At 43.4% G+C, this 24243-nt stretch overlaps 1 protein-coding gene across 1 annotated transcript; it reads right to left on the bottom strand.

Moving 5' to 3' along the window:
* Positions 1 to 4447: 4447 nt before the first annotated feature.
* CBL (Cbl proto-oncogene) lies at positions 4448 to 22316 on the bottom strand (the record flags this gene model as incomplete). The annotated part of the gene is made up of 14 exons (XM_026092289.1): positions 4448 to 5848; positions 8502 to 8684; positions 9142 to 9245; positions 9737 to 9892; positions 10553 to 10647; positions 12448 to 12825; positions 13785 to 13916; positions 15477 to 15680; positions 16107 to 16238; positions 16804 to 16891; positions 17711 to 17848; positions 18891 to 19012; positions 20564 to 20720; positions 22142 to 22316. Coding segments are annotated over 14 exons (2345 nt in total), but the record flags the coding sequence as incomplete, so codon positions are not given.
* Between the last annotated feature and the right edge of the window lie 1927 nt (positions 22317 to 24243).

Raw genomic sequence — 24243 nt, 5'->3', positions numbered from 1 at the left:
AGCTACAGTAGATGTATTCAGCTATCTCATATGTAACAAAAATGGAATCTACTAATAGTTACTAACAGGCAATTCTGCTGAATAGGTCTCATTATTAGACAGTATAAGATTGTAGTACATAACTGTACCAACAGCTAGGATAGATAATAATAAACATTAAAATGYGATTCTGCTAATGTACTTCCTTATCAGAATCTACAGATACATGAAACTATTATTGGAAAAAAATGAGAGATTATAACAGGTAAGTCTACTGATAGAGTCTAAAAGATGCTAAGAGGAATAGCACATGGATGGGGTCTGTATGGGGAGTCTATAATATGGAGGGAGTCTATAATATGGAGGGAGTCTATAATATGGAGGGAGTCTATAATATGGAGGGAGTCTATATGGAGTCTATATAGACTCTGTGCTCTGATCATTATAGTTACTTTTTGTCTTCAGTGATGTTGGACTTTGTCTGTAGCTTTTCCTCTTTCTGTACGTGTCAAACAGTTTTTTTCCTTCATTTCGTGTGTTTAATGTGTTGGAGTGGGTCAGGATTTAAGAGATYCTACAGTCGATGATTCCACTGGATGCCATGTCCACCGTCGTCTGTCAGCCATCTGGTTCTCCCAAACTGCAAGTCTCATACCTGGACACTCTGTACCAGAYGTCTGCAATAGTCTACCGTGCAAAATTCTTTTCCAAGAGCTCCCAAAAGCAACACAATACACACCATATGCTACAACAAAGGAAATTTTATTTAAAAATAAAACTTTGTTTTGTTTTGTTTTCTTTATTGACACAGGTGAATGAAATCCCAAACAAAGAAGCTCTTAGTGGGCAGCATACAGGAATGGAAACAATTAATAAATAACATTAGTATAACCTCTAAACATTAACAATGCATTTGCAAACAAAATGAGGACTTTAAACCAAGTGAACCTTAAAGCTAAGCTACTCTCTGTAAGAATATTTACCTTCTGTTTTTTTCTTATTCTTTACAGATCTGAAAGGATTAAATACTGCTATTATATTTTTATATTAATGACACTATTATACTTTTTAAAATATTTTGTGAAAATCTCCATATTTTTTAACACTGATATTATACAAATTGGTATTCATCATTCAAGAGAAATAACAACTGTTCCTCCCCCACCAGGTATTTCAACAAAGATTTTTATTAGGGACTTTAAAAATAGGTGTCCTTATTCCCCACTCTAATTTTTCATGTGGCACCTTCAAAAAGTGCCCTGGGAGTTGCATTTTTCCTTGCTCAACTGAAAATGACATTTACAGTAATGACCCTGCCTCAGGATTAGCTACAGTACTATAGTCAGTCTAGTACAGGAAGCAACATGCTGTACCCGAATGTTACCTGGCTCCCCCAAAATTAATTAGGGCTCAGTGAGGGGCATGCAGAAAACCTGTTTATAAGGAAAGCAAATGCAGTGCTACCCATGAGAGGCACTGAATGCCTAAATCTGCAGCATTTGCAGAGAGAGAGAGAGACAGAGAGAGAGAGACAGAGAGAGAGAGAAAGAGACAGAGAGAGAGAAAGAGACAGAGAGAGAGAAAGAGACAGAGAGAAAGAGACAGAGAGAAAGAGACAGAGAGAAAGAGACAGAGAGAAAGAGACAGAGAGAAAGAGACAGAGAGAGAGAAAGAGACAGAGAAAGAGACACACAGAGAGAGAGAGAAAGAGACAGAGAGAGAGAAAGAGACAGAAAGAGACAGAGAGAGAGAAAGAGACAGAGAGAAAGAGACAGAGAGAGAGAGAAAGAGACAGAAAGAGACAGAGAGAAAGAGACAGAGAGAGAGAAAGAGACAGAGAAAGAGACACACAGAGAGAGAGAGAAAGAGACAGAGAGAGAGAAAGAGACAGAGAGACAGAGAGAGAGAAGGCTAGTGCAGCAGACAAGTTTTACCACACTCATAGCCGGACATGTCTCATTTCAGCTTCCCATTCAGCTCGGGTGCATTGGCCACGCTAAGTCAGTCAGAAACCCTGTTCGAGACAGATGATAGGTGCCTGCTTTTTATAGCTACCTGCTGCTCATCGTGCAGAGACRCACACTGGCTCCACATATTTTGTGCCCGGCTTGTCCTGTACCAAGTATTTTCTGCTTGCTTTATRTCCTGGGGTGACAGGTGGGGGAAAAACAGCATTTGTATAACCAGAACTGATTCGGTTACAAGCAAAAACAATCCTGTCCTACAATTCTACCATCTTCACACCAAGCTTAATACAGCACCAGTCCAGACAAGTCACTGTTAGTAACAGGTAAAGTAGGAAACCTCCACAGTTGAAATGCTACAAAACACAGTGTCATAGTTGAAGTGACAATTGCCCATCTCTCTTGCCCCTTTGCTTCACCCCTTCCAAAGCAGTCGCACACTCAAAGGTAGTTTTACAGCTAGTCTAGTTGGGTCTCTTCCTTTTCACAGGGGTACTCAGATCCAGCCTAGAGATGCAGCATTCCCTTAAGAAAGGCACTAGACATTTGGGTTTTTTTTTTTTCTTTTTTAAAGTAACATTACAAAGGTAACTTTTCCAGAATAAACACCAAGGAGGTGAACGGAAAAAGAAGAGGAATAAATCTTGGGCTCACCTTTCTAAAAGAAAAACAATGAAGAAAATACACTGTGAAGTGCCTGATTGACTTCACAGAGCATAGCCAGAGGACACAGTCAGGACTCCGCTGATTTCAGTGATGCTAACAAACGCTCATACGTCCAAGGAGGAAAAAGTGAGACCTGAGTCTCCTAAATCATTTGAAACACAAACAGTGCACAGAAAGGACACATGCAGAAAAATCAGAAATACATGCCACAAAGATTGCTCTCTAATCGCTAATCTGGAACGATGCCCATGGGACTGTCCCTTGGCACATGAACCCCAAAGACARGCCTGTAAAAGCTCTGCTAGGCATCGTTTAATTTAGCACTACGACAAGGCTCTAATAACRGGCTTGTGTGGGACAGGGCACTGCTACTTTGACCACGTACACTGTGGCAAGACAAGGGTTAAGGCTTTCTAGCCACTTGAGCTTGGCTCTCACTCAGCCCTGGCAGCAGCACCCCTGCCCGGGTGAAAAAGCCAGCCACACACCACATTTAAACACGCTTGCACTGAGTTTACACTGCAAGTCAGAACCGAACTGGCTCCAAAACCAACACGGAGCTAGTGGCACAACTGGAGAGGATACAAAAAAGAGAGAAATAAAACAGCAGTGCTCCCTCGCAGAAGAGGTTTRCCTGTTCTCCAGCACAAAGCCAGGAAATAACGATACACTAGGACAGTTTGGCCAGGTTCACAACCGTAACATGCAGATGTACTAAGAGGACAACGGGAGCTGCCCCACGTGCCTGCCTCAGCAGCCGCAGTGCCAGGCTCGCTTCTCTAGAAGCTCCCCGGACACACTGACCAAGGCTGCCAGGCATTYCTGGCAGAGCATTCCGCATTTCACAGAAAAAGAGCAGGACTGATTCACGATACCGCTGACTGTCACATGCGTGGGCAGAGAAAAAAAGAACAGCTCTTCTTCCCGGAGTGCGATACGCACTGACTTCACCTTCTCTGCAACTCAACACCTTCAGCCACGCCAGCCCCTGCGCTTGGCCACACGTGACCTCACTTCGCGCGCTGCGGAGAGCCGTGCCCGCTGGCGTAAATCTCACGGTGTGCTGCATTTGCAGGTTTCGGCCCTGGCTCCAAAATAGCAGCAGTGCTGATGGCCTGCATGTGCTGCACCTAAGACGGGAGCTCTCCTTACAGTTTTTGACCACATTTTCTGTACCAGAGAAAGGAAGGGCATGAGGACAGATAGTTCCTGCTTTTAAACTGTCTGAATCCCACTGCATCAATTCATAAGGCTGTGGATTTACAGTGAAATTTATAATCTACATTAAATGAACAATTTATGCTTTGTTCCCTTTGCTAACACTTGTTAAGTCCTCTCTGCCAATTGCAAGCTGTTTATCTGAGATCTGGGACAAGCTACTGGAGTCTTTAAAAGGCTAAACTTCATCCAACTGCCACACGCACTCCAACAAATATTTCAAGTTGCAACCCTTTGCCTAGTCACTACCGCTGCCCTTAGAGAGATACCAATAATCCGTGACATTCTTTGAAAGGCTAACAGCCACTCAGTGTATTCAGAACACTGTCCATCTGTCAGGCTGTGATCTGTGTATCCCTATTTGATTYAAATCCACTCAAAAGAAGCCACACACTTCTCGCATATCAAGCACATAAGAACAGAGTAAGTAGCTGAGTACACAAGTCAGTTTTTTTCCAAGTAACAGTTGAGCACTGACTTTTAAAGCCCAGTGTGATTCTTTTATAAACAGAGAATTTCCCCAGACCTGTTTTAACACAAGCTCTGGCAATTCCTTGGAGTAATGGAAATGGAAAGAAGAGCCCCCATGTTGTTTTGATAGCCATGCAGAGAACTGTTGCTTTTTTTTTTTTACTGCAAAGCAGATAAGATACCAACAAATACATCAGCTGCATCTACCAATTCCACAAAACAGTCTGGCACAAAGACAACTTGCTCCCACAAAAGGTCTCTAAAGGAGGTGATGGAATGCGTGTGAAGGCCACTAGTCTGTGACAGCCACCATGCAGTTAAGATAAATAAAACATCATATTCACCAGATGCAACATTCCTAGAGAAAGAGTGCATGGAAGCATCCAGCAATGGCTGCTCAAGTCCAGCAGGGCCGCAATCAAGTCTGAGCATCGAAGCACGAAATGCACAGGGCTAAAAGGATAAGCAGCGGCCAGTTCTTYGCTCTCACTCTAATTCTTCCTACCCTCTCCCACCACCTGAAAACACGCACAACTTTCAGTGTATCTAGCTCCCTGGGATCCCATGCTGCCAGCACTGCCAGCAAGAGGACACATAGTGAGAGAAATCCAACTCCCAGCACTGCCAAGATCAAAATACCTGAGAGAAGCCAGTCGCACTGTCTCCAGGCAAAAAGGGAGGACTTGCATCATAAGCAATAAATGCTATTATTACAGGTAAGAGGGAAACACCATGGCAAACAGGAAGCAATCAAAAGATTTCTTCCAAGGTCTCCCATTTATTCCCAGCAGAAGGTCACCTCTCAACTGCTCTAAAAAGCCTGAGCCAAACACACAGCAGCGAACAGGTCCAAACCTAGTACCATGAACCACAGGACACACCACACCGACCCGGAGACTTTTTTTCTCAGAGCATTCACTTAGAATTCACAGCACAAAACACTCCCCCCAGCCTCCAGGGCATCAGCTCTGGGATCGCTTGTTGTGATACCTTTCTCTACCAACACCCTGGAAATAAATCTGTTCTCTCAAACAAGAGGTAGGGGTAAAGGACTCCAAGACATACACTGTATAAAACACCAATCTGCTCCATTTCATTCCACTGCTTTGAAATCTGGAACCACAAAAACCTGATAACTGATTCTCTTAAGAGGCAGGGCTGACTTCAGCACGAAGTCTCTAAAGGAACCCCCTTCCCCTTTGGTGCGTAGCTGGGCTATGGCTGCCCAGGCGGTTGGTCCACAGAAGTTCTAGGTGCGGAGGTAATGTGCTATGTAGCCACGTGCGCAGGGGAGGAAATGGAAACAAACTCTCGGAGAATATTCTTGGCCATCTCAATATTGTTATGTGCAATGACCAGTGCTTTCTGAATGTCCTGATATGAGTAGCCTTGGCTCATTAGATTCTCAATCTCACTGGAGAGTTGCAGTGACGCACTGGTCCCACTGCTGGCTCCACCTGACTGGCAGCTCCCTGCTTTCCGCTCAGAATTTATTCTCCGTGGTAGCGGCTTCGGCGGCCTTTCCGGAACTTGAGAGCCATCCGAAAAACCTGGAAGAAGAAACAAATGCATCACATCAGAAAAGGGCATGTGATTCTTGCTTGGAGCAAAGCAGGAATGGTATTAAACTGAAAACTGGGACTTCAAAAACACACCTCTGAAAGCTATCGTACTTCCTCCAGCCGGCCTATCCTCCCACACAATGGCACAGACTGGCCTGGCTTCTCCTCTAGTAGGCAAAAATGGCTATGCAGATTTATTAAATAATTAGAAGGCCACATCAGGCTTGCTTATTAAAATAAAACTATGCAAACAGAAAAATTTGGGCACAGATGTATGCATGCCTGTGAGCAGGGCTCAGATACCAACTTTGATTGAGGAGCAGAGATCTGCTGGGGAAAAAATGACACAGAGAATATGCAACAGTCTTTACCAAATTTTCCTTCTAAAATCAGAGAGTTTAAACCAGCCAGATGCTGCTCTTTGCACACACAACTGATGTCCACACTGCCGTGTGCTAAGGGAGCACACGGACAAACCAAATCTATTGGTTACAATTCCTCCATCAGGATCTCTCTAGCAACCGAATTATGTTCTCAGAAGGGTCTGCTTCTCTTCCTCTGCCAGCCCACCAGCACGCCAGGGCCGTCTACAAGAGTTCCTGCTGAAACTCATCCTACCAAATGGCTGTCAGCTATGGCAGATCAGTAAGCTCAGCCTCTTCTGCCTTTCCTCTTCATCATTCATATGCATTACTTGCCAGTAGCCACATCATGCATTGCTCCCAGAGAGATAAAAAGATCAGCTAAGAAACCAAACTAGACACCAAACACTCCAAGGCTTTAACTAATACCTTGGAGAGAAAACTCACTGTTTCAGATGCCCTTCCACTTCCTAATGCAAAGTCTCCTGACTATTTTTTAGTTCTAACCTCCTATATCATTGCAGAAAATATTTTTTCTTACTTTTGAAATCACAAGAAATTTTTCTGCACAAATATTTGCCATCACCTTAGGCAAGGTTTTATTTGCCTTCTGGGGAAACTCCTCAGAGTACTCCACACAGAGTTTTCTAGCAGTTGAACTGGTGTACAAGATACAAATCCCTAAAACTAAGAATGTCCAAACAATCCCTTTTTAAGAGTGGGCACTGCAGCGCCGGTCAGAAAAAAAAGCAGTCATCATGGAGGCTTTCTGAAAAACTTGTACCAAAACACTAAAATAGAGAAAGCTCTTCAAGGAAACAAATTCATTGAAGCTTCCTCACCAACCACAATGCAGTTCAACTCACTAATCTTCAAAGTACAAGCTGCTTACACATAAAAAGCCTTTTGTACGATTAGGAAAAAGGACTACCCCCTTCTTTCCCCAAATTGTGTTTTGAAATAGCTACTTCAGCTTGAACTGGATCAAATTTCAGAGACCATGGGTCAATTTGAAAGAGCAGCTACTAGCACAGCTTTTTTGGTAAGTGATTAAGAAACTAAATTGTACGGCACAATGGAAGAGAACGCGGCACTGCCAGAACGTATCCCACAGTAGCCGGCCTTGCTTAACACCAGACTCCCGCAGTAGCCGATACACAACGTTTCAGAAAGCTGCGAACACTTCCCCGAGCAGTAACAATCACCACTAGCGCAGCACTTTTCTTTAGCAGATCTCCTAACACTACAAAGCAGGACAATAGCTCTGTTCTCGTTTCAGGGCAGTAGAAACAAAGAAAGGTCAATRATTAAGCTCAGTAGCTCATTCAGGAGCAGGATGTGAGCTCTCTCTGCCGCTTTTTATCCCTGCCAGCCCTGTTCTACAGACACAGTGAGAGACAGAGAAAGCGGGGCAGGGAGGAGTGGCAAACACTAACAAACTCCGTTGCTCTTCTCTGAGCTGAACACCAACAAGCTCGGGGAAAGGGAGCTGGTGGAGCGCTGGGGCAAGTGGTCTTGGGTACAGGAGGTTCTGCCTCCTGCCTGCCTCCCGAAGGAAGAAGAAATTCACTCCTCTTACTCAGCAAATCACCAGAGAGTTCAGACATGCTGAAAGCCCCTCAACAGGAAAGAGTTTCAGTGCTTCCTTCAGAGCCACTGGGCAGTTGTAGGGAATAAGTCAAGCATTATTCAGAAAGGCCTTCAGAGAGACAAGGCTTTGGTTTTTCCCTAGAGAATGTGCCTCAGAGCCAGAAGGACAGGATGTCCTCTACTCCCCAGGGACAAAAAGCTGGCCTTGGAGAGCCACTAGGTCCCTGTGCAAAGGAACTGGCAGCATCAAAAAGTGCGCGTGTGCCATCTGCTGGCAACAACTGCACCCGAGACCGAGCCAGCCCAGAAGCAGTGCAGGGCCAGTCATCTCTGCTTTAACTTGTACAGTGATAAACAGGAATATTCTGAAGGTCTGTTTCATGCCCTGGTACAAAATGTATCCTATGCCCTGTAGGATATAGTGGCTTAAGGCATACCCTTTAGGCTGAGGAGAGGTTTTGCTAACTGTGATTTAGATGTGATTTGCTAACTCATTGATTTACATGACCAAAGCAGTACATTCCAAGTTGTAAAGCAAACCTAACACAAAAAAACAGTGTAATTCTGCACTGTAAAAGTGATTATRCAGTCTACACACAAAACCTTGAGTCAGTGACAGAGAAATTTCAAATGCGCATAGCAAGCTATTAGTAACCACTACAATGTCTTCACTATGGATGTTCTCTAACCTGTTACAGGGTCGTTTTCCAAAGACATTCGGCTGAAGGCAGGCGTGGCATTGGAGATATCAGACAGTGTGCGACGAGCRATAGCAACTGGTAGTGGTGGCTTGGGCACATCATAGCCATCTTCTTCATTTTCTGATTCTTCAGGGCCATTGCTGGCAGTGGCTGCTGCCAGATCCCCTTCATCTAGAATAAGAGACACGTTCTGAGCTCTGGGACTGAACAGAGTCTCTGTCCCTCAGGGCAGACTCTGAGTTCCCCTGGAGTCCACAAACACTGACAGGACACAGAACTATGGCTGTGCTGCCAAAACCCCAAATTTAGAGGAAGCTCTTTCCAGAAGGTAAGGAATTAAACTGCCCTAGTATTATATTCAAAATGTTTATGATACATGTGGGCTGACTGCTGCTGCAGCTGCTCACAGCAGCTAAGCCCAGAAAACAATTTTCCAAACAGCAATTTTTTAAACAACTGCTGAATACTTTTACAGTTCATTCCAACTGGGCTTCTCAGCAACATCCCCACATACAGTTTGCAGTACACAGAACCAAATGTTTCCACATACATCCTAGCTGTTTTAACAGCAAAAGCATGCAACATTTCATTTAGTTTTTTTTTTTTTTTTTTTAGCACACCCACTCACCAGAAGTGTTGACAGTCTCAAAAGCAGAGGACGCTGCTTGGGAGTGAATGTTGTACATTGCCTCGTACATACAGCCGTCCGTTTGCTGGTCACACTCTAATACTCTGAGGGAGAGAATGCACATTTCCTTTCAGACAAGCAACGATGGTCAGCCATCACCTAGATACTGTGCCTGCGACTCTGCACACATCTCTGCTCCAAAAATGAAATCACCACCATTTTGCGAGAGAATATTTGTTCCTGTGAATGCTCTAATATTGTCTACTGCAATATAGCAGATCAGCTCTGAAGAGTTTGATACCGCCAGAAAACAACCCTTTAATGTAATTTTGGATTTCGGTGGCTGCCGCTGCTGTCAAAGGACTACCAGCAGAAAGAGGTGGGAGTGGTTATGTGACTCCTTTAATGACTATAAAAGGTTTCTGCAAAAGAGCAGTAGCTGCCTTTCATTTACAGTTTGCTATGTCACTCTAAATCTGGTGAGTATCAGTGGGGGAAGTCAGCAGACAGAGCAAGCAAAACCTCCACCCTAGTAAACGAATGTGCTTCCCTGAGGCATGAAGAGGAAGCACAGTACATACAAACAGAATCTCACCGTAAACTCTGAGTCATTTCCAAAGGCATTTTGAGCTCTGGTTTTTGTGCAGCAGGACCTGGAGGCACCACAGGCAGAGAGGATGGTGACATGTATTCAGTGTCTTCGTCGCTTTCCGACTGTTCCCCAGGTGGCAGTTTCGGTACAGGCAGTGGTCTGGAGGCAGAAGAAACAAGATAGAAACACTAGAAAAACATTTAAGCCAAATCTAATTAATATCAAAGCAGCCTTTCAAACTCACAGCTGAAGTAACAAGCAGTCATTTTAAAATGGATWCTCTCTAGAGAAAGAACCTGGCTTTCAGGATTCTCAGCAGCCCAGCTGCAAGGTCACACTGGCACAAAGTCATTGTGCAAAAGGAAGTTGACAATATCATACACACATTTTACATCACCTGCTTCACACTCTATATTTAGAAAGACCAACTTGGAAGTGAATTTACCAAAGAGCTAAAGGAAACTGTAGCCTGATCCAGCGCAACCGGCCAAAGAATAGCTGTGTTGTACCTGCAGTTCTGTCCCATGACTTGAGCACCCATCTCACACTCTTAYATATCCAAAAAATGATTTAGAAACCATACACAAGCCTGTTTCCTGTTGCCACATCCAAAGGTAACTACTATCACCCACAGACCTAAAACAAGAAGCTAATTTCATCTAATTTTTCTTGATTGTGTGCTTTAATAATTCTTCAAAGATGGAAACTTAGGCTGACAGAGTTGTGTCAAATTCTATCCCTGGCACCAGCATGGAGAGAGACTTACAATTTACCTTTCTACTATTACAAAAAAAGCACATTTGTTAGAAAACAACACACCTGGCAGCTAAGGAGTAGATAGCATTGGCAGATGAGGAGGGTTTAATTTTGGGGTGCTCACACTCTGAGGTTGCTGGTGGACCACCGCTCAAGCTCTGAAAGAAAAAATTCCAAACCAGGAATTAGAAACACAAGGCCTATCAGCACAGTTGCAAAGCTGTCAGCCAGCATGGCGGAGCACAACTATGCCCCCCACCCTTATCTCAGACCCCAGATGACTGCAAATAACTGACAGMGCAAGGGGCACAGAGTGGAGGAATCCCCCAAGTTCTCACCCAAATGGGTTAATGATCATTGGCATGATTGGGGGGATGCGGAAAGGCAACTAGACTTAGCTAGAGGTAAGAGTAAGGACGGCCAAAATAAAGGCGTAATTCTAAAAATGCTGGGGGCTTGTTTGGAGGCAGCTTACGCTTACAGGGAACAGTGAGATAAAGAACTAGCTACCCTCCAAAATGAAATGCAGGCCCCAAAACAGCAATGTCTGCTACTGCAGATAGAAAACAATCGCACCAACAAACAATTGAAGGTTGAACAAGATAAAAGGAGGGCAGTAGAAGAGAAGTTTTAGGTGATGCTGGCTAAGCAGTCTAAAACTTTTGACCTTGCCAAAATACACCGAGTGCTCACTGACCCAGAAACTTGGGATGGGGACATCTAGTTTGATCCAGAAAATGATCAACCCCCCCGCCATGGAGAATGGGGAAAGAGATAGGGAAGATGAGCTGTTGATAAAAAGGATAGCCCCCATAGTAAAACATAAAATCACTATGGGACCCCAAGGAGGCAACTGGCGGGAGGCTACTCGTACCACCCTGTTTCACCCCTTGCAGATAGCGAGTCTCCAGGAAAAATTCTGTCGGAAACCTGGAGAAGCGGAGACAGAGTGGGTAATAAGAATAAACAAACTGGGAGGAGATAGGATAATATTGGACAGGGTGGAAGCAGAAGGATTCTGGGGACCAGGAGTTTTCCTCACGGAAGGGCCTCCTGACAACCCTGCTCTGCCGGGGGGGTCACCTTCATTCTCTGACTTCCTGGGCTGCCTTTTGGGCAGGAGGAATCGATCCCCATGAGCAGGGAGAGCCATTAGTGATCCCCATCCACACCTTAATGGGATTGACTGAGGCAGTAAATGAGGCCGCCTGTCTACAAGCGATCAGGGAACGGGGACGGCTAGGCCACATGCCTATATCGTCCCCAGTGGACCCAGCGTACCTAAAGCCATTGATAAGAGGGTTGCYACATACCTTGAAGATGTACTTAATTTGACAGCGGGAGGAGACAGAGCTCATGCGACAGCATAACAGGGCAATCCAGGAACCTCAGCAGCAGCAACAACCCCTCCCCATACCCACGTGGGCTGCTCTCTTACACCGAGTGGTCACCCATGGACTGGAAATGAGATGGGATGGGATGAGCCCGGCTCCGGCCCCCCAGGGGGCCCCGGCACTCATCAAATAAGGAAAGCGGCCAGAACTGCAGTCAAGGGGGAAGGGAAGTCCACCCCGCAGGCAGAAAGAGAAAGAAGAAATCAGCTGTGGCACCCAGCGCTGCAGTTAGGTGTACCTAGAGCTGCTTTACACGGGCAGACAATACAGAGGGACAATTCCTAATCTAATAGATGCCTTTCGGCACGTGTCCCCTGCAGGGCAGGAAACAAGATTAGATAAAGAGGAAAGGAAACAGGAGGGCACTATTCCCACTGCACCTCTGCACACCAATAACCACTTCTCCCATCTCTGTGAGGAGTTAAAGGCTATACAAGCAAAAGACTAGTGGGCCCCGGATGGGTACTGGGCCTCCCCATCTGGAGAACAGAGGCATTCCAGTGGGACCCCACGGAAGGACCCCACATTGGGGGATTTAATTCCTCACAAAATACGTCTACTCACCACTGGGTTGTCCAGGCTGAGCGTGCTCCCAAGCCGATGGGTGTCAGCCCTGGAATCCATCTGAGAGGGCAAGGAGAAGGGAAGCGAGTGCCTGTTTGACAGTTCTCTCCCAGCCCAAGGGTCACCAGGGCTGAGAGCTACAGAGGGGGCTTTCGGAATTGGTCGGGATGGCCACGGCTCGCCCTGACGGTTGGAGGGCACAGGGGGAAGTTTGTCTCTCAAAGGACAGTCTCCTGGCGTGCAGGGCAGGGGACGTCTCTGAGGTCGACTCTCGGTTCCGATGCAATGTGGCCTGTCCGGAGGGGGTGGCGGTGGGAGATCTCGGAGCGTTGGTGGGATCGGCAAAGGTTTATCCTTGTGAAGGGTACCTGGAGCAGCCTGGAAAGCAGCAGAAGAATGTAAAATACTGTTTAGCAAGGGTAGTCTAGCCACAAAATATAAAAGGGTGGGAGGCAGCTGGGAGGAGGGTGGGTTTTACTTTTTGTTTCACCTTTTTTATACAATAAATTATCTCAGCAGGTGCAGATACTCATCATTTCAAAAATTTTCAGCTGCAGATTATTTATACAAGTTAACTTCCATCAGTGAGCAAATCATAGAAATGGTTATTTTCTTCTGCCTGAACTTTCAAGCATAATTCTATTACTTCATTCAAACCAACTGAAGAACCACTGCCATTTCTTAACCAACCAGCAAATGCTACCAAGATCACGCTACTGTCTCCTGCTGGTCAACCAGGAAAACAGTTTCTCTCTCTCCCAGTCACACGTATATATCATTCCTCCTTTGGTTTTGTATCTGAAAAGTGCTTGATGGAAAGATTTGGGAAGAAGAGGGAAACTGGGACAGAAATATAACACCTTCCCACATCTAGTTCACCGTCTAGAAAAAAACACAAGTCCATAAATGCAGCTACATGGGGCATAGGCACCAATGGCTGAGACTGAAAACCAGTGAAGATACTGTTAATAAGGATAACTTGGTTTTTCATCAGGAGGGCACCGGTCAGCCTAAGTGGCCAAGTACTTCAGGTTATGCCTATCTGCTTTCCGGCAATTGCATGGAGGAATGGGAAGGAAGACAGAACCTCTAGATGGGAAATAGGGACTCTCCAACCATGGATTCCCAAAGGAAGCATTTGCTTTCAGGACAGATTGGGTTGTCATGGGGGAATGGAAGGAAAGGTGGCCTGACAGGACTGTGGAAAAGAAAGAAGAAAAAATCATGTGTGAAAGAATTTAGGGACATCACAGAGAACATGAAGGGTTCACCAGAACACTCCATTGCCCTCCTGCCCCACCAACATGATATCTGAAAGGGCAAAAAGAGTGTTTTACCTTTGAAGTGGTCCCAGGACTGGACGCCCCGGGTGGATTGGACACCCGTTGCTGCAAAAGATCCAGTCGTGGTGGCACAGGAGGAAGGGTGGCCTGCGGAGCTACTGAGAATGGAGAAGGAGGACGCTCGACCTAAAAGAGAAAAAATAGGGAAATTGATAAAATTCAGCAAAGCTCCTTTCCTCTAGAGAGGCTGGTTCTTATTGCTTTCAAGTTCTGTGACTGGCACTGCCTTCAGTATCGCTGTTGGTAACAAATGACTATATTAATTACAACCATACATGAGTAAATGAAAGCGCTGTCACAGCACAACAAAACTTGACTGGAACAAACCTTGAAGATCACCAGCGTGCTCAACTGTGGCACACAACCACAAATGAAYGTTTAGCAAGGGCACAATAAAAGACAAACTGTTTTCCTAGAGTAACAAATCTGCCTTACCAGGATTCGAGTAGTAGCAAGCCTGTCTTCCTTTTGACACCAGAGGGCATGATCTGCTGCAGAAAAAACTTAGCATCGCAGTCACCACTGCGCAGACTGCCTTACTACAGTGTCATGGTACTTGCAGCAATCATTAGCATGCACCAAAACCTCTATTTTTGTCCCTGTAAATCTGTTTTTCCATCTAACAAATCAGAACAGTACCTATTTTCCTCTTCTTTATATAATTTATTTTACAGGAAAGGCTAGTGCCCTGTAACTTTGAAAAGCTTTACACACGTTTGAATTCACTAGTGCCAGCAAATAGAGAATACTAGCCTACTGCAAACCACAACAGGATGTCACATCAAGGAAACTGTGCTTTGCTTCCCCAAGCTATGTATACAAAAACAATCTCCGGGAACACAGTTTGTAATTTAATACACTATTTCACAGGGTGGAAGCTAAAGAGAAATCTCATCAGTGGTAGGTAAATCAGAGTATAGGATTCTTTCTGACCAGGAAAAGCAGCTTATTTTAGTGGATTCAGTTATTAAAAATTAGTCAAATTCAAAATCACTTGCCTATGTTAGCAGAACAATGCTAACTGTAGATGTGCAAGAGCAGCAATGAGCTTTTAAAAAATACATGCAGTGATTCATAAAGAATGCCTCTCTTGTACACATCTCCTGGAAGGAAGTAGCACTGATGGTAGAGAGTCATCAGACCTTTATTATACAAATTTGTCAGACACCATATTAAAAGATGACAGTCAAATTGACTTCCTCAGGAAAATAGCCTGCCCTCTACCCAGCTAGTCATCAGAACCTTGGGAACACTATATCTGGTTAGTTATATTCATCACTGGGGAAAACGGATGAATTTCTGCTGATACGAGCAAACTATGGCTAATAAATCAAAAACAGCATTGCTAAGCATGCAGGGAAGTGTTTTAAACCTAGACCTTATGTTCCAATTGAAGTCAGCTCTTTCACTCTTCAAAGGGCTGACCAAGACCTCATCTTCCAAGACAACAYACAAAAGATCACAGATTTTGAAGTGTGACCAGTATTACTTAACTGAACCGACAGCATGTAGCTAAACCTAAATCCCTGTTTATTTCAYCCTCTGTATGCTGACTAAAATCCTTTTTTTTGTGAAGTCTGACAAACCTCATGTGCACGAGACACTGAGACCACAGAAAACTGATGGAGAACATGCAGTCTTGGTAAATGCTGCCACATCTACTAGCACACACTCAAGTATCCTTACTTTGGTACCAGCTAATTCTTTCATCATGAAGAGGGAATCATCAGCTCTATCATCATCGTCATCATCATAATTGGGTGAAGGAGTTCCTTCTGCACCTTGCCGTGATAATCCTCCTCCTCCTCTGGGATCAAATGGGTCTACTACAATCGGCTCCGTTCCTTTGATTTCACAGCGGCAAAAAGGACAACCCTGGCCTTCTGATTCCTTCAGAGAAAAGAGATATAACAGCCACTAAGATGCAGAAATGAAATCCATGGATAATATACAAAGAGGTTTAAACATTTCATGTTGAGCTACCTTTTGAATGCAAGGAAGAGAKAAAGGCAACCTGTGCTATAAGTATAGAGGATTTTCTCCCTGCAGTAGAAAAAGTAGACTTTTTTGGCAAGTCCTCACACTTCTTGCCTATTCCTCAATTAAGAGRCCAGGCATCTGACTAGCTTCTCCTGGGCAAGTGAAGCTGGCACTGATGCACTGGTATTACTGTAATATGAGCTTGTTTTCAGTTCCACTGCCTAATCTCCATAGCCGGAAGAAACTAAACAGTTTTGAGAAGAAAGAGTATATACTACTTTTGTAAAAGAGTAACCAGCATCACTCTGGGAGAGCAACAAGAGGGCAAAGCCTAACCTGCCATGCAGTGAGACAGGAAGTGCACATCAGATGGCCGCATGGTTCAATCTTCACATCCTTGTCGTTTTCAGCACAGATTTTACACAGCTGGAATGTGGAGCCCATCTCGCAATACAATTCATATTGTTCCTTGGGGAAAGAAAGACCGACACCGTTGATACTGGAAAATAACATGCCTGATTAGTCATAGCTACAAGAAATCCAACACAAGATTTGCAGGAAAAAGTAAATAAATTCCAAACACAAGAACATAGCGCAACAGAGCAGAAGTCTGAAAAGATTCCACTGTGATTTTATGTGCTAGATATATCTGACAAGCCTTGAAAAAAAAGTGGACTTGAACTTATCCCGCATTTTTATTTAGATGTCCCAAGAACAGCTTAGGAAAGCAAGGTCCACAAGCACAGACATGCTAGATGGCACAGAGGAATGAATATTTGGCAGAACATTCTAAATAAATATCTTAAAATCTGTCAGTCCCACATAAAGGTGAAGCTTTATTTAACCTTTGCAATCTCCTCTCCCCAGCCCTMTCATTCAAAGATTTCTACCACTCCTACAAGATGCAATACAGTAGCTTTAAAAACAAGCCTTCAGAATACTGGTTTATAAGACAGAATTGTATAAACAGCTAAGGAGGCCAGAAATCGGGAAGAAAGCAAACAAGTTTGATAGGAAAGAATACTCTGCTCACCTGTGTAACTTTAATGTGGTCCTGAGGTGTGGGCTCACACAAGCCAGTCAAGTCAGGATTCTGATTCCGGCCATCGGGAAATAAATAACTGCAAGAAGTTGGAGAAAAAAGAAACTCTATGTATGTGCACATATGCACACRAACACACACACAAACACCCATATAAGGTCCCTTTTGGGGGTGGAGGAGGAAAGAAGRAACAAGGGTGAGAAGTAAGGGGAGAGAATTCAAGGTGTTTGGAATTCAAACAAAGTTTTGGAATAACTTTCCTATCAGATCAAAACCAAACATGCCATTCTTAAAAATAGAAAAGAGAAGCTTGTTTTCCCTCCTGGCAACTTTTTTTTTTTTTTTTTTAACAGAAGGTTATGGCCCCAGCCTTCTCTTCTTAAAGCATCCTACAGTGAAACTGTAATATCCAAAGTAAGAAAACTGAGGATGTAATTTCAGTTGCTGTGACACAGGTTTAGAACCCAACTGGAAAACAGGTCATGACAAGGGAAATGCTGACAGACACTTATTCTCTACAACTGCAAAGGAGAATAGAGATACGCAGTGCAAAAGATAGCTGTCTGAGTATTCTTGAGTGCCAAAATAGTTAAGCATATGAATTATTCCACTGACATCAATGGGACATGCTTGAAGTGTTTTGCTGAATTGAGGTCAAAACAAAAAGGAAGAGCTGAGAGATGTGCAAAAGGGGCTTAGCGATGTCAACAGAGGTTGCTTGACCTCTGCAACATATTGCCTCTACCATAAAGTAGATAATGTCTTATGAACCCAGAGGAATCATTTTAACATTCAACTGATTTCAAGACCATACCACAGGATTAAGATGCATAAAACAAACTCACAATAAAAAAGGGCAAAAAGGCAAAAAAAATTTGATGTTGATACAGTTACTTACAAGCCTTCCCTGAAGCCATCAATCAGTGCTTGAAAGAGAGGTTTGTTGTGGGGGATTGTCTGAAGAATGTTCCCATCTGCAGTAACATAACCAATGGCCCACTGACCAAGTCGTGTACAACTCAATCGGAAAATATAACTGAAAATAGACGAAGGAAAAGAAACTTCAGTTTAGACTGGAACAGGCAGAAAAGATTAAATATCAAGTAAGCAGCCTTTGTCTGGCTATCTCAAGACAACAAACAAAAACTAGTAAGAATAACTGGATGATTTATATCAGCTTTTCTCACTTTATCCCCAAGCAGATCAAAGGAGAACCTTGCAATCTGATATGAAGCAAGCAAAGTATCCAAGCACTGGCCTCAATGTGAAATCAAACCCAGGATCCAGAGCAAGAAGTGTTAGCATCCTCATAACCATTAGTTTCAAATTAACTTAAAAAAACAAACAAACAACCCCCGTCCCCCCCAAAAAACCCAGGCTGCACAAGGTTTCCATTTTCAAAACCAGCACAGAACTAACAGTCTTCTAACAGTCTTCAGAAATGAACTCTTGACCCTTCACGCACAAAGAGAAATTTGTTAGCTCTGTTGCACTGGACCAAGTTACACCCAGGACGTTAGCAGCCCAAAGCTACTCAGGTCCACGACCCTCCCAGAAGCGTGCGTTGCCCCATGTCCTCCCAAGCCCACCCAGCCCGCAGCATCACCTTGCAGCCTCCCTCGCCTAGCTTGCCGCTTTCTGCCAGCGCAACCAGTGGTCAGCTGCCCTGGCTATCTGTCTGAAGTTGGCTTTAAATGTAGACACTGCTAACCAGGGCTGCAATCCTTCAGCTCTCCTGGTTAGATGTAAATATGCCAGGAAGCTATGGGACATATTGATTCCTTCCCTTATTCATGGTCCTAAACTGCTCACGGTCTGGGCTCACTCTGCGGCATACGTTTGCCTCAGTGCGTCCTGCTCACGCTGGTGGGAGCTGGTGTGACAGCTGGGGGTGTGAGCAGGAGGTATGTCGCCACATGGAGGATAATCTCTGAATACAGGGCAAGCTGGTTTTTTTCATATTTAAATTGCTGAGAAAGGAGGACAAAGACAAAAAAATCCCAACCTCCTCGGGCCAGTGCAATAATCAGAGATGTTAGCAAGAGCAGTCCAAAAGGCCACTGCTGCCAAGCACTAACCTGCCAGGTTTGTGAATGAACTTCTGAAGCCGGGCTTTTACCTCATCATATGTTAGGAATGCCATATAACCAGGATGAGTCACCGCTAGGCTATTCCAGTTCCTGAGCAGAGAGGACCATGGCTACAGAAACAACAAAGAAATATATTAACCATGCACTTCTAGAAGGTATCAACATGTACAATATTCCTTAATCAAACGAGTCAGTTCTTCAGTTAAAGAATCAGATTTCTTATGCCACCAGAAATCCAGCAGAGGAACTAAAAGCTATATTTTCATGCAGCAGCCTCAGAATTTGAGTTTCTCTCTTGCAGGTGATACCAATATCATCTTAGACAGGCTTTAATCAAAACTCCTTTAATAAACAGCAAGGAAGAAGTCACTGAGGTCACAAAAAAGACAACCCAAGAACAGCTACCAATCTGTACTGCTTCTGCAGAGAAGATGACTCATTACTGAGACAGGGATAGAGATAGGAATTTAATAAGATTATGTACGGGACCAGAAACCATGACTAGTCGCATCTCCAACAGCGACTTCCTATATGGCCTCAGAAAAGTGACCTCTCCTCTCTGTCTCAGTTTCACTGTGTGTAAGATGCTTGTGACTATTCCTTAACCACCTAACCCCACTTGGGTGTGGCAAGGATTACTGGCTAGTGACCTCAGTGACTTCTTCCTTGCTGTTTAGTAAAGGAGTTTTGATTTGAATAAATAAACTCATACATGTTTAATATTCCTAAAAATGATGCAGAAAAAGTCAAAACAACAGTCTGATAGATTTCAATTCTGAAGAAGGGCTTCTGTGTCTAGAATCTCATCTGTTTTTTCCACATTTATTAGCTTGTCTAATAGAAGATATTTCTTCTCCCTAAAAACTTTGCTTCTCTTTGAAATTGCAGCTACTCTTAGTTTGCTCTTTATGTACTACAGTTGGAAAAAGTACTGAATGAGATCAGATACATTGCAACACTGAACATGGGAATTTTTCAGCTAGACATATCTTAATTACAACCCACCCTATCACATGGGAAAASGCAAGTCAGAGCCAAAGAAGTAAGTGTTTGTTCTTGTAAATATCCAGTTGCACCATCAGAAGCTGTGCTTTTGAGCTCAGTGCTATTAATGACCGTGGGTTCAAATTTTACCTATTATTAATATCCCTTCAGTAACACAGATATTTCTTGCACACGGAACACAGAACGTGTACACAACATCCTGGCTGTGTCAGTTCAAATGCCAGGAAACCCAAATATCCATGCTCGCACTCCATCCTGAACATCCCCCACGGAAAATATATCTGACAAGAAAAAAAGGACACAAGGGAAGACAGACTGATAAACTAAGCTTCACATTTCCTGGCTTATAGAAGTTGTGTCAGAACTTCAGTCTAAAAGTGACTTTTGAAAGGGAAAAATTGATTCACAGAAAGATATTGAATGTGCCTTACAGTTGCAATTTATATTTAGACAACTTTTTCTTTTTCAGTCAGAAGTTCTAAGCATTATCAAAACTTGCCAGAGGACGAGGGGCAAGAAGACCAAACCCATTACAGTATAAATGATGTTATTTTAATGTGGAAAATTTGCTTTATCCTGGGGCAAGTGTCTAACTTGAAGCACCAAGATACATATTTTTCAGCCATTTCTGGTCAGTCACATTCCTGAATTCTTACCTGAAAAAGTCGTGTGAAGATATCAAATTCAAATACTGAAATGTAGTCATTGCACGTCAAGTCAATTGTTGACTTCAGGGCCATGGCTTCAAGCCCCGAACTGATTGGATGCACTTCGTGCAAGGCCTGACGGAAGCTCTTCCAAGGAACAATAGTCCTGGGGAAAACCAAGCCATTGGTAAATGTGAGTGACTGGAGATCACCTCCCTATACAAACCCTAGGTATTTTATTTGTGAGTATATGCCTCGTGATAAAGTGAGAGAGGAGGAAACCTCCTCTTTCCTAGAGGAAAACCTCTAGCTACAAGAGATTTATTCACATTATACAAGCAAAAGATTTCTTGGTATCACAGGAAATTAGCAGCCAAACGGACATCAGTCAATTTTCTGTGCATATATAAAATTTTGGAATCTGAAGCCCAGCTCTGCTTTCTCCTTTCCCTTTGTTTGCAGTCCTGTCATGTCACCACGGTCAACATGCATGCGCCGGGGCTGTATACAATACTCCCAGGTGATAAGAGTTTCATAACATTGCAGCTGGTAGAGTAGGAGTTAATAGCAAGCCCTTTAGCAGAGATCTAGATGGTTAAAAAATAAAAATTAAAAAGTTCTAAACAGTTCTCTAAAGAAGGAATAACTAGAGAAGTAAGATAACCAGAAGCCAAAGCAGAGGCTCCTGTATAAAGAAATACTTTCCTTCTTTTAAAACATCAGGTGGAATAGATACATAAAAAAAACGTACCTAGCTTCAGACCACTGCGTTATTCATGAGTAAACATATTACTGCTTTTTGTTCTAACACCTACCAATTAAATTCTTCATGTGAAGTACTTTTTTTAGTTAGAAAGTAGTGCCCAATTTGCTTAACTTTAATCATCAAAGGTTGCTGTGGACACCTCTAAAGATCATTTAGTCAGCTTTTTACTAGATATAAAAATTAAAACTGACATTTCAACTGTTTATACCTAAATATATGTTGCACTTAACTTTCTCTTCCATTCTATCTTAACCAATCCATTATGCAAACTGAAGAAGAAGAAGAAAAAGCTTCTTTCAGAGAAGCCAGAAGAAAGGTGACTAAGTGATTAGAAAGACTAATTGGAGGGAAAATGAAAAGAATTTAATATAAGAGCTTACCTAAAGGACAACTAATACTGGGGGCATAGTAACCTTTAGAAGAAGAAAGCATATTATTCTGCTAGTTTGTGCAGCTTACTTAGAAGTTAAGGAATTAACTTAAGGAGAGGAAAATTTAGCCTGAATAATTTAGGCTGAGTAATCCAGAGAAACTGTGACAGTAAAACAGTCTCCTAGGGAAAGTGGGGAAAGACCCATCACTTGACACATTTAAAACAAGACAGGACGAAGAACTGGAAAATATAACGTAGCAACAATCCTGTACTCGACCCCAGAGAGTGGACCAAATGACCTAATAGGTCTTTCCTATTACATGTTTCTATGATTAACCTGACAAAGACCTTTCTGAACCAGAAAAGAGGAGCTGAATTTTTAAAAGTACATAACTTTGCGTGAAGTTTGTTCCCACGTCTCTCATTATAAGCACAGTTAGAAACTTACTTTTCCCCAAAAGCTTTCCTCCAAAATTCTGCAGCATCTGCCTTGGTGATCCGGAACGTGTCTCCTTGGAAAAGGCCGCTTGGGAAAATACCTTTGAGTTCTGCCAGCATATGGCTGAATATCAGGGATAACTTTGTCAGGTTACGCCTACAAAAGATCACAAACACAACAGTTTCTTTTAGAAAAGAAAAATATGGCTTTGTGCTGTGAATAAAACAGAATTAGTATCTATTGCAATTCCAGAAGTATCCCAGACTACAAAAATCTTCTTATTTAGGACCACATTTCAAGTATACACCTAGCATTCAGTACACATCCATCACCCAGCACTTACCAGTGAGGTCTGCATTTCTCAAGATGTCTTTCCACAACAACAAATTTGCATAATCTCTTTGAGGTGGGCAGGTAATTCTCAAGGCAAATCCAAAAAGAGGAAATAAACTCACAAAAAAGTCAAAAAACATCATCCAGACCATACCTATTAAGCAAGAGCATAATCAGAACCTAAAACTCACCAGAGGCCTTTGCTATTTGGCCTGAAAATTTCTTGTGAGGGCACATACAACCGGTCCTGCCTTGGATCACATAAACCGAGTGCCCTCCCAAGTCTCCAGAGGGTCCCAACACAGTAGATTTGCTCAGAGAATGGCTAACTGATACCAACAGGACCAGCTCCTAAGGAAAGGTCAGAACACTCGCAGGTTTTTTTCATGAAATGTTAATAAACTTTCACACAAAAGCCTGATGGTCAGAGCGTTTACCCAAATTGTGCTGGGTAATTGTCCAATTGGCAGTTACCCCAGCTCCCTTCTCTGCCTGATGAGACTCATATTTAGAGTGCTCTAGTCCATCAGGGTATGCCCTTTTCTAAACTGCAAAAGGACGGTTGAGAGATACTCTCTGCTTGAAATGTAGCCAACATGCAAAAGCTTTCCAAGGCCAGAAGACAGTAGGACTACCAGCTAGCAGAGAGGATACGCCAGATTTTGGGGTGCTTCGGGCTGTACAGTTCACATGAAACCAGCACTGGGTTAAAACCAAATTCTAGCAGTACAGACTGCAGCTCAGGACTGCCCCATCCCAGCTTGTGGCCTAAACAACCAGATTAAGGAGATAAGCTCTATTTTGTAACTGTGCTATGTAGTAAAAGAGCTCAAAGCATCAGTGCCTGTAGCAGTACAGCAATACCAAAATAATGCTCTTCCTATCTCAGAGTCAAAGCAATGGCACTAATATACACTAGAAAGATGTCCCTCTACTCATACATGGAGAAATGATTTATTCACTAGTGGCTCTTCTTCCTCTCATTCCTTTATCCAAATGAAGAATGACCCTCTTCTCCTCCTCCACTCCATAACATTCCCCAGGTACTAGGAAAACAGAGTTGGAGCCAAGACACAGGGATATTTCTGGGCCAGGGGCTTATTTTATCCCCCATGTCACATGTTTGAAGGTAAAGGAAGGAACTAGCATCATGTGAGACAGGACAACTACTTCTACAGTCATGCCCAACAGACTGCATCTCGTCAGGAGGCTGCAGTGAGCACCAAGGCATTGCACAGCCTCAGATATGGTGCTGAGCAACCCATCAAGTTCTTTTGCAAATTAAACTAACCTTGAATATTGAATCACTTGGAGAGGGACTAGGAGCAACCCTAGACATGGAGTAATTTCTTAACCTCTTGTTCTCCAAGTTCTCTCACTAAGTATGCTACTATTGTAGGATGCCATCTCCCGGAAGACAGCAACCTTTGGCAGCAGACTAAGTCCCCCCCAGCTTTATTCCTTCACCATTTCTCAGTATTCACAGTTGGATTGGTTCCAACTTATTCATCTTTTCATCAGGCATTTTTCAAGTACCTCTTGCTCCATAGGTGTTGCTCCTAACTGAACTGCTAATCTTATTCACCTGCCTCATCATGCAACAGATCACCTACCACCAGAGCCAGGCAACCACCTTCAGTCTTGCTGCAAAAACTCCCCCAGACATTTGGCCTTGAGTCTTCTAGCTACATGTCAGTCTTTCACAGAGCCTAAACTCAGCTGGAAGCAACTTACTTGGCGTGACACAATATTCTATCATTCACTCAGCTCTTCATTAA

Source organism: Apteryx rowi, unplaced genomic scaffold, assembly GCF_003343035.1.
Source record: "Apteryx rowi isolate R43461 unplaced genomic scaffold, aptRow1 scaffold_1229, whole genome shotgun sequence".
Taxonomy (NCBI): Eukaryota; Metazoa; Chordata; class Aves; order Apterygiformes; family Apterygidae; genus Apteryx; species Apteryx rowi.
Note: the sequence above shows the minus strand (reverse complement) of the source record. Positions and strands in the feature narration are given on the sequence as shown.